The sequence below is a fragment of the Xyrauchen texanus genome, chromosome 20 (genome assembly GCF_025860055.1).
Source record: "Xyrauchen texanus isolate HMW12.3.18 chromosome 20, RBS_HiC_50CHRs, whole genome shotgun sequence".
In the NCBI taxonomy this organism is placed as follows: Eukaryota; Metazoa; Chordata; class Actinopteri; order Cypriniformes; family Catostomidae; genus Xyrauchen; species Xyrauchen texanus.
The window spans coordinates 19,578,418-19,592,075 of record NC_068295.1 but is presented as its reverse complement, the minus strand read 5'-3'; the positions used below and the strand labels follow the sequence as shown (position 1 = coordinate 19,592,075).

At 38.3% G+C, this 13,658-nt stretch overlaps 1 protein-coding gene across 1 annotated transcript in view; it reads left to right on the top strand.

The window, feature by feature from the left end:
* The window catches only part of LOC127660998 (sodium/potassium/calcium exchanger 3-like), a 163,663-nt gene extending 150,200 nt beyond the window's left edge, over positions 1 to 13,463 (top strand). Inside the window, exons 11-17 of the mRNA XM_052151518.1 lie at positions 4,251 to 4,411; positions 5,094 to 5,349; positions 7,988 to 8,154; positions 8,270 to 8,384; positions 8,792 to 8,904; positions 9,452 to 9,517; positions 9,614 to 13,463. Coding sequence (XP_052007478.1) covers positions 4,251 to 4,411; positions 5,094 to 5,349; positions 7,988 to 8,154; positions 8,270 to 8,384; positions 8,792 to 8,904; positions 9,452 to 9,517; positions 9,614 to 9,763 — 1,028 coding nt within the window. The 3' untranslated portion in view covers positions 9,764 to 13,463. The remainder of the gene's footprint in view (positions 1 to 4,250; positions 4,412 to 5,093; positions 5,350 to 7,987; positions 8,155 to 8,269; positions 8,385 to 8,791; positions 8,905 to 9,451; positions 9,518 to 9,613) is intronic.
* Positions 13,464 to 13,658: the final 195 nt, after the last annotated feature.

Below are 13,658 nucleotides of genomic sequence, written 5' to 3'. Positions count from 1 at the left end.
AAAGTTAAAAGTTCCACGCTATGAATCAAATCCGATCAAATTCTTTCAACACATTATCGAATCAACACAATCCATTATAGGTCGACCTCTAGTTTGTATTTTAATGTGATATATAGGATGTGGAAAACATGTATTTTAAACTTGTATATAGCCTACCCTGTTTTACTGATAAGCAATGGTAAGGCCATGTTGAGTAAAAGTCTGTGATACATAATTTATTTTGAGATTGTGTTGGTTTGTATTTGTATGGGAATATGGTATAAATTGAATTTGTTCTGGTCTTGAAAAAGGTCTTAACATGTCTCAGTGCATCTGGAAAGTATTCGCAGCGCTTCACTTTTTCCACATTTTGTTATGTTACAGCCTTATTCCAAAATGGATTAAATTAATAATTTTCCTCAAAATTCTACAAACAATACCCCATAATGACAATGTGAAAGAAGTTTGTTTGAAACCTTTGTTAATTTACCTAAAAAAAATAATAATCAGTTATCAGTTCTAGTTTGTCATTGATTTTAGTTTATTATCTTGTTTAGAGTTATGTTTGTTCATTGGCTTATGTTTCCCCATGTCCATGTATTTAAGCCCTCATGTTTGCCATTGTCTCTTGTCTAGTATTGATGTATGTATATTTAGCCATGTTTAAGACTAGTTCATGTGTTGGAGTTAGGGTTTTCACGATTATAAATGCACTTGGGTTCTTCAATTCACGTCATCGTCTTTGTCATTGCCAGCTACAAGCGTTACAGAATACTAGACCACCTATTATGGACCCAGCAATTCGGATCTTGCATTTTTGCCAAGGGAATCAACCCCTGGAGTATTACGTGGAGGATTTTTTGTGCTCTGGCATGGCAGGTGAACTTCGATGAGGTTGCCTCAAAGACATTTTTTGTTTTGGACTAATTGAGCCAACCTCTTCCTTAATGCCTAGTTGTCGCAGTCCCCTCAACATGGCTCAATATATTTACCTCGCCCTACAGATCACTGGTTCCATGTTCACTGTGGGGGAGGCGGACTCCGAGCCAGGCCCCAGACTTCTCCATGCCTTGTCACAGCCGGGCCTCAGCCTGCTCCATGCCATGTCACAGCCGATCCTCAGTCTGCTCCATGCCATGTCACAGCTGAACCTCAGTCTGCTCCATGCCTTGTCACAGCCGGGCCTCAGCCTGCTCCATGCCATGTCACAGCCGATTCTCAGTCTGCTCCATGCCACGTCACAGCTGAACCTCAGTCTGCTCCATGCCACGTCACATTCAGGCCCCAGACTTCTCCATGCCATGTCACAGCCGAACCCCAGTCTGCTCCATGCCAGTAAATCACATTTACCTCACCCTACAAATCACTGGTTCCATGTTCATTGTGGGGGAGGCGGACGCCGAGCCAGAGTTTCATGTCATGGCCGCCACCGAGCCAGAGTTTCACATCATGGCCACGTCGCAGCCAAGCCAGAGTCAGCTCCAGGCCACGTCGCAGCCAAGCCAGAGCCTGCTCCATGCCACGTCGCAGCCAAGCCAGAGCCTGCTCCATGCCACGTCGCAGCCAAGCCAGAGCCTGCTCCATGCCACGTCGCAGTCACGCCTCAGCCTGCTCCATGCCACGTCGCAGCCACGCCTCAGCCTGCTCCATGCCACGTCGCAGCCACGCCTCAGCCTGCTCCATGCCACGTCGCAGCCACGCCTCAGCCATGCCTCAGCCTGCTCCATGCCACGTCACAGCCACGCCTCAGCCTGCTCCATGCCACGTCACAGCCAGGCCCCAGACTTCTCCATGCCTTGTCACAGCCGGGCCTCAGCCTGCTCCATGCCATGTCACAGCCGATCCTCAGTCTGCTCTATGCCATGTCACAGCTGAACCTCAGTCTGCTCCATGCCATGTCACATTCAGGCCCCAGACTTCTCCATGCCATGTCACAGCCGAACCCCAGTCTGCTCCATGCCATGTCACAGTCAGGCCCCAGATGTCGCCATGTCACAGCCGAACCACAGTCTGCTCCATGCCATGTAACAGCCGATCCTCAGAGTGCTCCATGCCATGTCTTAGGTCCACGGTCCAGGCCTGACTCCACTCCACGGTCCAGGCCCACCTCCGCTCCATGGTCCAGGCTTGCCTCCGCTCCACGGTCCAGGCCCCCTATTCCTCCTTGGTCCTCAGCCCCATCGGCTCTGTCCCTCGAGCCTCTCATGGCTCCCTACAGATCTCTGGACTTTAGTCATGTTTTATGTGTGGTTTTTTTTCATGTGTTGGGGTGTCGGGAGCCGCCCCTTAGAGGGGGATATGTCATGTTTATTCTGTTGGTTCCTGTTTTTCATGTCTCTTATTTTGAAAAGTTCATGTCATGTTTTTTTCCTGTTTCCTTGTCATGTGATCTACCTGTTTCTCTCCATGTTCATGTGTCTTGTTTTCATTGGTTCATTGTTTGATTACTTTATCAGTTCTAGTTTGTCATTGGTTTTAGTTTATTATCTTGTTTAGAGTTCTGTTTGTTCATTGGCTTATGTTTCCCCATGTCCATGTATTGAAGCCCTCATGTTTGCCATTGTCTTTTGTCTAGTATTGATGTGTTTATGTCTAGCCATGTTTAAGTCTAGTCATGTTTATGTTTAGTTCATGTGATGAGTTACAAACCAAGCCATGAAGTCCAAGGAATTGTCTGTAGACCACCGAGACAGGATTGTATCAAGGCACAGATCTGGGGAAGGGTACAGAAACATTTCTGCAGCATTGAAGTTCCAAATGAGCACAGTCCATCATCCGTAAATGGAAGAAGTTTGGAACCACCAGGACTTTTCCTAGAGCTGGCCGACCGGCCAAACTGAGCGATCGGGGGAGAAGGGCCTTAGTCAGGGAGGTGACCAAGAACCCGATGGTCACTCTGACAGAGCTCCAGCATTTCTCTGTGGAGAGAGGAGAACCTTCCAGAAGAACAACCATCTCTGCAGCACTCCACCAATCATGTCTGTATGGTAGAGTGACCAGACGGAAGCCACTCCTCAGTAAAAGGCACATGACAGCCCGTCTGGAGTTTGCCAAAAGGCACCTGAAGGACTCTAAGACCATGAGAAACAAAATTCTCTGGTCTAATGAAACAAAGATTGAACTCTTGGCCTGAATGGCAAGCATCATGTCTGGAGGAAACAAGGCACCACTCATATCCTGGCCAATACCATCCCTACAGTGAAGCATGGTGGTGGCAGCGTCACACTGTGGGGATGTTTTTCAGTGGCAGGAACTGGGAGATTAGTCAGGATCGAGGGAAAGATGAATGCAGCAATGTACAGAGACATCCTTGATGAAAACCCCCAGAGCACTCTGGACCTCAGACTGGAGTGAAGGTTCATCTTCCAATAGGACAACGACCCTAAGCACACAGCCAAGATAACAAAGGAGTGGCTACGGGACAACTCTGTGAATGTCCTTGAGTGGCCCAGACAGAGCCCATACTTGAACCCAATTGAACATCTCTGAAGAGATCTGAAAATGGCTGTGCACCAATGCTCCCCATCCAACCTGATGGAGCTTGAGAGATCCTGCAAAGAAGAATGGGAGAAACTGCCCAAAAATAGGTGTGCCAAGCTTGTAGCATCATATACAAAAAGACTTGAGGCTGTACTTGGTGCCAAAGGTGCTTCAAACAAAGTATTGAGCAAAGGCTGTGAATACTTATGTACATGTGATTTAAAAAAAAAAAAAAATCGTTTTTATTTTTAATAAATTTGCAAAGATTTCAAACAAACTTCTTTCACCTTGTCATTATGGGGTATTGTTTGTAGAATTTTTAGGAAAATAATGAATTTAATCAATTTTGGAATAAGGCTGTAACATAACAAAATGTGGAAAAAGTGAAGCGCTGTAAATACATTCCGGATGCACTATAAATTTGATTTAAAAAAAATCTACAGGAACCCTGGAAAACAAACTTATATTGAACAATACTCTTACAGCACTTATTAATCTTGGTTAATGTTAATTTCAATTTATACTAATACATTTAAAAAGTTATAAATGTGTAAAAAAAAAAAAAACATTTGTTAAATGCATTATGAACTAACAGGAACAATTGTTTATTTATTTTCATAAATCAACATTTAACAATATAAAAAAAATGCTGTAAAAATATTTTGCTTTTACAAATGTTAACTAATAGAACTTAATGGAAAAGTCAATGAAATGAATTGGTCAATAGGGGTTGGAACATGTGCTTCATGTGCATCATCTCAAAATGTACATTGTTTTTGTGCCATTCTTAGCAAATTTCCACAGGAAATCATCAGTGCTGATGGTGGATGAGCTTCTGTCTGCATACCCTCATCAGCTGACCTTCTCTGAGGCCGGAATGAGAATCATGATCACCAGCCACTTCTCCCCTCGCACACGCCTCTCGATGGCCTCCCGAATGCTCATCACAGAGGTAAATAAAACAAACCTAAGTTTAAAGTACTAAATTAAGTTAACAAAAGCTAAAGTTAAGAAGATTACGTTCACTTAAATGTTTCAGTGTTATTACCACATACAAATGTATTAAGTAAAATTTTTATATAATAATGTACACGTATATTACACTGTAAAGACTTGACGTAGAGAGGGAAAGGAGGACACAGAACTGGGTTCTTCAATTCAAAGGTATGACTTTTAAATGAAACATACTAAAGATCGCTTTTCAGCACAAGTCTCATTAGGTCACAGTTTCACACACAGTCTCTTTTTAGCACTCTCACTCTCTCGTCTCTGGCGTGGTCCCTTTATATCGCTCTCGCCAATGCTTATTGCAATTAGAAACAGTTGTTAGACATTATAAGGCTCAGGTGTGTGCACCCTTACCGCTTTCTCTCTCTCCAGGTGAACTTTCGACTACGCACCCACCACCACATACACTTAAAATACAACACTCACTTTTCTACAATATGTAACGGGGTCCCTGCTCAGTCTGTCTAGCCACCAAGGGGTTCTAAGACTGAAAAACTTTAAGACCTCTGATCTTGGAATTTTGTTTTCAATGATTACAGAGGGGCTTGCATTGTAGCTGCTTTATAGAATGAATTGTTTGTTGTTCTATTTGCATATTCAGATTAATGTTGTTTGTTTGTCTACAGAGGCAGCGCCTGATACATGGTCATTTCAGTAATGGGGACTCAGAGGTGACAGTGAATATCCCAGGGAAGCGTGGGGTGGAGAATGGGCTGGCAGGACCAGACAAAGGCCTGAATGGGCGAAAGGGAGTTCACCATGAGGACGACAGTAGAGGGGCTGAAGCTGGCACTGACACAGAAAATGAGAACAATGACAACGATGAGGAGGAAGAAGAGGAAGATGAGAACAAGGGACCCTTCCATCCATTACGCTGCCCCGGTACATTTATTAGTGATGACTTGTGCATTGCACCAGGGTCTGAAATAACCAAGCAATTAGGGCAAAAAGGCCACTGAATGTGACAAAAATGGCCAGATATGTAAAATGTGAGGGCAGAAAATGCCCTTGGAGTGAATTCCTCTATTTAAAGTTTTTTTAACATTAACGTTTAACATTAACATATTTAATAATCTATTGGCTCATCTTGTAATGGGTTTAGGCGTCAAAATGTTTTTAGAGCAGGTTTGCTCAGACTTCTATGGCATGAGAACTATTTAATTATAATGTTATTACAGTAAGATCTGTTAAATATACTTTGTAAGCTTTGTAGTGTTATGATACCAACATTTCAGTAGACTGTACAAATATCTGTGAAATTGTAGGATTCTCAAAACCAAAACTACAGTTGAAATAAGAAGTTTACATACACTTAGGTTGACATCATTAAATAATTTTTTTTAACCAATCCACAGATTTAATATTATCAAACTACATTTGGCAAGTCATTTAGGACATCTACTTTGTGCGTGACAAGAGTAATTTTTCCAACAATTGTTTACACACAGATTGTTTCACTTTTAATTGACCATATCACAATTCCAGTGGGTCAGAAGTTTACATACACTAAGTTAACTGTGCCTTTAAGCAGCTTGGAAAAATCCAGAAAATTATGTTTAGTCTTTAGACAATTAAACAATTAGCTTCTGATAGGTGGTGTACTGAATTGGAGGTGTACATGTGGATGTATTTTAAGGCCTACCTTCAAACTTAGTGCCTCTTTGCTTGACATCATGGGAAAATCAAAAGAAATTAGCCAAGACCTCTAATTGTGGACCTCCACAAGTCTGGTTCATCCTTGGGAGCAATTTCCATACACCTGAAGGTACCACGTTCATGTGTACAAACAATAGTATAAACACCATGGGATCACGCAGCATACCACTCAGGAACAAGACGCATTCTTTCTCCTAGAGATGAACGTAGTTTGGTGTGAAAAGTGCAAATCAGTCCTAGAACAACAGCAAAATACCTTGTGAAAATGCTGGAGGAAACAGGTAGACAAGTATCTATATCCACAGTAAAACGAGTCCTGACATCAGTCCAATAAAAAAATTTGTGGGCAGAACTGAAACAGCTTGTGCAAGCAAGGAGGCCTAAAAACCTGACTCCATAACACCAGTTCTGTCTGGAGGAATGGGCCAAAATTCCAGCAACTTATTGCGAGAAGCTTGTGGAAGGCTACCCAAAGAATTTGACCCAAGTTAAACAATTTTAAGGTAATGCTACCAAATATTAACAAAGTGTGATTAAACTTCTGACCCACTGGGAATGTGATGAAAGAAATAAAAACTGAAAGAACTATTAACTACTACTATTATTCTGACATTTCACATTCTTAAAATAAAGTAGTGATCCTAACTGAACTAAGATGGAATGTTTTCTACGATTAAATGTCAGAAATAGTAAAAGAAAACTGGGTTTAAATATGTTTGGCTAAGGTATATGTAAACTTATAACTTCAACTGTACTAAATAATTTGTTATTTATGTAAACACTGTATCAAGATCTCAAGTAATTCTTCAGGAAAGAAACAAATTAAGAAAACAGTGCTTAAAGTTCCTAAAAGTAGCATCAGGTATTCAGAAATTTAAAAACAGATTACAGATCTAAGAGTTATTTATATTCATGAGCAATCGATACCTGATTGAACAGTAATATTTATCAGGAAAGCGCTACCTGATTGGTTGGAGAAACTATGACCCAACTCTAACCCTACCCCTAAATCTAACTGTAATGAACCAGGTAGATATCCTCAAAAACCATGAACAAACCTATGTGAGGTAAACTAAAATATGACTACCTTAAATATGGGTCAGTTGCAATGAGGACAAACATAGTTTATGTAACCACAATTTGTTTTTTGAATTGGCTCCCAAGAGCATGAACCTATTCAAATTCAAGAGGCATTGTAGAAACCAAACATGTAATTAAATAATTTCCATAATGTTTAGCCTCATGATAATATTATTACATTTCAATGTGTGATTTTATGATAAACAATTTTGGAACTGTTTTCGGTCACCATATTAATTCCAATGTAAAATCTTGAGTCCTGAAACAAATCCAGTTGAGAAGCACTGTGCTTAAAGACAAATAACTCAAATGTTTGATATTATAATCTTGTGATCTTGCTTAATGAACATAATTGTAAGGGGGTTAAGATGGGCAAGGAGGGGCGAGAACCGGCTTGTCAATATAAATAATAATTTAATGAAAACTTAATGCCCATAATTCTGTCTCTCTCGAACCGTTGTCACCGGCCGCCCTTATCCCTCGCGCGTCCCATCGGGCCGATTGGGGACCGGGCGTGCGACGTTCCAGCCCGGCCCCGCCCCCTCCGCTCCACAATAATAAAATGCAACTAACCATTTAATCATGCATAGTTGGGATAGCAAAATAAATAGGCTTATCAACTTTTAAAAGGGAGGAGAAAATGGTCTTTTGTTGTGGTCAAAGGCTATCTCCAATCAAACTATGCAGTAGAGAATGCATTGGGTCGTTTTTTTTATGTCTAATATTAAATCTGGGCCCTCAAGCGCATCCAGTTAAACAAATGATTCAAATGTTGTAATCTTAGGTGGGTGCTTGGATAAGCTAATGTGGCTGCTGGCCTGGCCACTTAGTCTGCTGTTGTTCTTCACCGTGCCCAACTGTGCTGTGCCTCGCTGGGAGCGCTGGTATATGGTCTCATTCATCAACTCCACCCTCTGGATCGCTTCCTTCTCTTACATCATGGTGTGGATGGTAAGAGTGCCCTGTGGCTTGCCACACAAAAAATAACCTCTAATTCTCATGTGCATGTTTTTTCGTTAATTACGTTTAAGAAATGTTCTGTAGCCAATTGACATTCTCATGACAGGTCACAGTGATTGGTTACACAATGGGCATCCCTGATGTCATCATGGGTATCACTTTCTTGGCTGCTGGCACCAGCGTTCCTGACTGTTTGGCAAGCCTTATTGTGGCACGGCAAGGTAGGACCAGCTTATTTTGAAACAGTGTCTGTTAGATTGAATTCTGAGGCTTGGTCAGGTGTCTTATGACAGGCATGTGGTTGTGTTTTATTGATATCATCACGCTAAAGTGTTTGTAAAATGGAAACGATATGGAAGAAATAAATACCTCTCTACAAACCTCTAGTGCCCTGTACTGTAAGAAACGAGTGAAGAGATCTGGGGACACTTTGTCTGTTGTGAGGATTTGCTATTATCTTTGTTTAAACCTGCTCCCCCAATAAAAAATTAAAGCCTCGTGTAATTTTGGCACCACTAGTGTGTTAACATTGAAAAAGGTACATGTATCAGCTTTAAATCATTAGTACATACTGATGGTCTAAATTCTTCAGCATTCATGATGATTCTCATTTTAAAAATAATTTCAGGGATGGGTGACATGGCAGTGTCCAACTCCATTGGCAGTAATGTGTTTGATATCCTTATTGGGCTTGGTCTGCCCTGGACCCTGCAGACTTTGGCAATAAACTATGGCTCCACAGTAAGTTGAAAATGCCATTATTTTCCCCTTCATGTTTAATAAAACACATTGTAAATGCTCAAACGCATTTACACTGAATCAGTGCTGTTTATTTTCATATTATTTGTAGACGTTTTCTTTGCAATAACATTAAGTAACATTTTGTTAGTAATGTCTATCCGAAAGAGTTTAAACCCAATTAGGTAAGACCTACTAAGTCTTCCAACTGTACAATTCAAAAGAGATCAGTAAATTATAATTTATATGAAGTATATGAAGTAATAATGTTTTTGTTAGCAACATTTGAATTAACACAAGTGGAAAAACAAGTGAAAGTTGAAAGAAGGTATTTAGAGAAAAAGAGAATATAGGGTACTCACAGTGTTGTGTTCAGTACAGTACATGTTTGTCCATCTCTGGCCTAAATTAAACACATATGTTGTGTGCTTAGAGCATGGCAACAGCTTTCTCTGTCTCAGTAAGATAAACAGGGCTTTGTTTGAACTAATTTTCCAGCTAAATGTATTTGTATAAATTCGAATATACTTTTTTATTGTGTTCTGCTCAGATTCACCTGAACAGCAAAGGCCTCATTTTCTCTGTTGGGTTGCTGCTGGCATCAGTGTTTCTCACAGTATGTCTAGCAATTACTTGAACAATACTTTTTTCTTAATGCAAAGCAAGAAAGTAATTTCAACTCTAAACTCACCATCCTTTCTTTCTCTCTCAGGTTCTTGCCGTACATCTGAATAAGTGGAAATTAGACAAGCGGTTGGGTTTCATATGTTTGCTGATGTATGCTGTCTTCCTATGCTTCTCCATCCTCATCGAGTTCAACATATTCACCTTTGTCAATCTGCCCACCTGCCGCGAGGAATAAGATCATGTCTTTTCTCGACACTCCTTCTTTGACCTTGTGAGGACGATTGCCCAAGTCCTCCGTCAAAGGCAGATCGGTTGTCGTTCTGAAGGAATATTTATTTACTGATCTAGTTGTTCCTCTCTTTTTTCTTTCTAATGGGTGCAATATGGATGGAATCTCTGGGTCTGTGGTGTTTTTTACAACAGAGAAGAGAATGGAGCATTTGCGTGTCCTGTTGATGTAGACACTTCTGAATGGACGGAAAATTTTTAAAAGATGACTACTGCCTGGTTTGATGTGAATACTTTTGTTTTTCAAATATTTTGCATATAACATTTAAAAAAAATATATGATTTAAATGTATTTTATGATGATATTTGTTTTATTAGCTGCTAATTGACAGAAAAAAAGGCTGGACTTATTATTATAAATGTTGGAAAATTTATAGATTTATGAAGATTCATTAGGGAAATTATTTTGTGCTGAAAGGTTCTGGTGACCTATAGTAAATACTTGTGAACAATGCTTAAGTGGCAGACCAGGCAAATGGAGAATCCTCTATTTTATTTGGGCATTATTCAAGTCACTACTTTCAACCTTCATATCACAGAGGAGAATATGTTTACTTTGCAGAAGAGGGAATAAAGGTGACAAAGTTTGTAATAGATCATATCAGATCAACTTTCAGTAAAAGAGCTTTGCACCACTTTGTCCCGATTTAGGAATTGTTGCTTTTAGGAAGAAAATAGGCATTTGTTTGCACCTGTGTGGATGCTATGACATACTACCAACAGTTACATATTTATGTTAATTATTCTTGTGTGAAATAGGGGGTTCCTATAGATGTGTTTATGAACTTTTTTTTTGTTGTCTCTAACACTCTGTATATATTGAAACAGAGAAAGATTTATTTAATAATTTATTGTAAACTATTTATGCTCATAATTTCCTATGACTTACTGAAACAAAACCAACCCACAGCTGTCCCAAAGAAGAGACTGTTCTTGTCCTTTAGAGCTTTGTGTATCCGCCTTTACTACTGGATTCTTTCTCCTGCAACTCTAGGAATTATGCACCCTTTTAGATGCACCTTTGACTTCATACGTAAAACCGTTTCTACTATTTGATACATGTGTGACATGACATTAGAAGTAATTGTAGTGATTTTTTAACACAATCTTTGGTAGGCAAGTAAGAAAAAATATAAATACATAGATATATTTTATACTTAACTGTTCTGACATTTAAGACCGGCCCAATCCCTATTTAAAGTGGATGAACTGAGCGAGCCACAAACCTAAGAAGCTGATTAGCAGGAACGCGTCCTGGTAAAATGAAGCTAACGTCTATGTAATGTTGATAAGACTGTTTCAACAGTTCTGTGTAAGTAAAACCTTAGCTGTATATCAAAAAGAGCCTATGGAAGCTTGCTCTAAATGAGGTCAAGTCATTTTCTGTTAGCACACCACTCTAATCTTTATGAATGTTTTTATTTTTTCTTCAATGAATCCTCTTGACAGAACACAGATTATGTTAAAGGATACAGTTAATAATATGGATTTCAGAAGTTCTTTGTGCTTTTGTGTCTGTCTGAAAGTCACTGGGGCTCATTTCTTAAATACTTTTTAAAGGATGCCTTTGGTTCTGGGGATCTCAAATAGACAGCACCACAATGCATCACAGCTGTATGCTTTTAACTGTGACACAATATGTGGATGTGTGGACTTTCAAGCCTATTTATTCTCTCTCCTCATAGAGGTTTTCAGTGAGCTGAAAAAGTATTGATTAGATGGACTGTTTTAGTCTAGTTAGCAACTTCATGCAGCATTCCTCGTCTAAAGGCACACTGCAGGGAAATTTGCGATTTATGCACTGGGTGATATTGGGTGTCTTATTGTGTCATATTTTAAGAATAGAATTTAGGTGCAATAGAAACATATCTTAGAGTATTGCGGCAAAAGTATTTTGAACATAAAGAAACTTTGTATTTTTGTAAAGCAAAATGTTTAGAAATGTTTTCTGCTTTTTAAAGTCTGTAGGATGTGCTTCAAGTGATTCAGCATATTTATTCTTTAGCTCATTTTTAATTTTTTTATTTGTCAGCTTACTGTTGAAGTTCTGAGTACTTTTAGCATGTTTAAAGTGAAAGGTCACGGTTTATACAGAAATTATTTTATCACTAATGTTAAAAAGAAAGACAATGTTTCCATGGGTTGACAGAGATTATATTAGATATAAAAATTCCATCTCTAGAGCAGATCACTAAGAAAATGGATATACTTAATTTACTTACCAAAAATACAACAGCAGGTCTAGGAATTGAGTAATGTGCTGTTTCTGATAAATATAAGCTGGGTATAACATAAGTAGAGTGTACAGTACGGGGCTTTGTTTGGATGCTGAATATTGTTAGTTTATTTTTTTTTTTTCTAAAAGCAGGGTAGGAGTGTGTGAGGAAAGCAGGGTTTAATTAAACATTTCTTTTATTAAATGCAATAATGTTTAGATTAATTACTGTGTTTGTATCTTTTCTTGTAAATCCTAAACATACCACATCACATTCTTTGAGTCATACAGTTTGTTACTTCTACATTTCAGCAAGTTTTGAAGAAGTTTGTGGACTCTATGCTTTATATTATTGGTAGTTAAAAGTGCAACAAATTGTCTTTCACTGCAACTCTCCAAAATGTTCAAAATTTATGATTGGGAGATATTCTGAAAAATGAATGCAGTGTTTAAGGTTTCAATACCAGCCATATACTAAAGGCTGGAAAACAAGTCTACAGATTCAAAGATTACCACTGCTATTTGGTCATCACTTCTGAAAATGAAAGTGATGGCATTTGTTTATATGCATAAATAATAATAACAACAATAATAATAATAATGAAGAGGTCACGCGTCGCACAACCAATTAACCCATAACTAAACAAGTTTCCCCTCAAATGTACTTGTCTGCTGATGACTTCATGGATTTTGACATGTTTGAAACAGAAATGTGACTCATACAGGGTGATGCATTGCTGATGTATATAAAATATACATACCTGAAAATGTCTTTTTTTTTGTCTGTTGACAATTTTTCATAGATTCTGTACAATGTTTAAGTCTTTTATTTGTTTCGTTTTGTTGTTGTGTTGAGGTTTGATTCAATAACCTTGGTTTGCAAACTCGCATGGGATATTTTATTATAAATAATGATTTATGTTCATGACTAATAGATATTGTTGAGCACTGGACAGACAGCTGTGTAATTAGACTTCTTAGATTATTGCATTTTGTTTTGTTTTTTTTTTCAAAGGAAAACTGATGGGCTTTTGATTCATCAATGACAGCATGAAGTACACAAAAAAATTATATTTTAGCCTATTTTTAAGATTTACACATTTCAATTTCATAACAAAATTCCATTTAACTGTTTAATGTTTAACTAAATTAAATTAATAAAACTTAAAATATATATATTTTTTAAAGATTACTCAATTCAATTTGATGACATTTGTTATAAATTTGAAATGTGTAAATCTTAAAAATAGACCAATTTTTTATTATTATTATAATTATTATTAGTGTATATTTCACTCAGAGTAACAGATGTCTTCTGCATTTCAGAAATCATAAGAACGAATATTGGTTGGCTTTATGTACTAAATTATTTTGTTCAGGTGTATATTAGAGTACGTGTTTTGCTAGTTGAGCATAATTAAAATGATCTTTGATGAGGTAAGAGTTATTGTTCTCTTTTTACCATTTCAACCACAAGCAAACACACAAAAATCTAAATTCATTATATCGCTTTTATATAAAGTTACTTTATATAAATGTACTAATTACTAGTCTATATTTAACCCAAATCCTATTAATAACCCAAATAATATAGTATAGTAGCCTACTGTGCACATTGATCAATTTA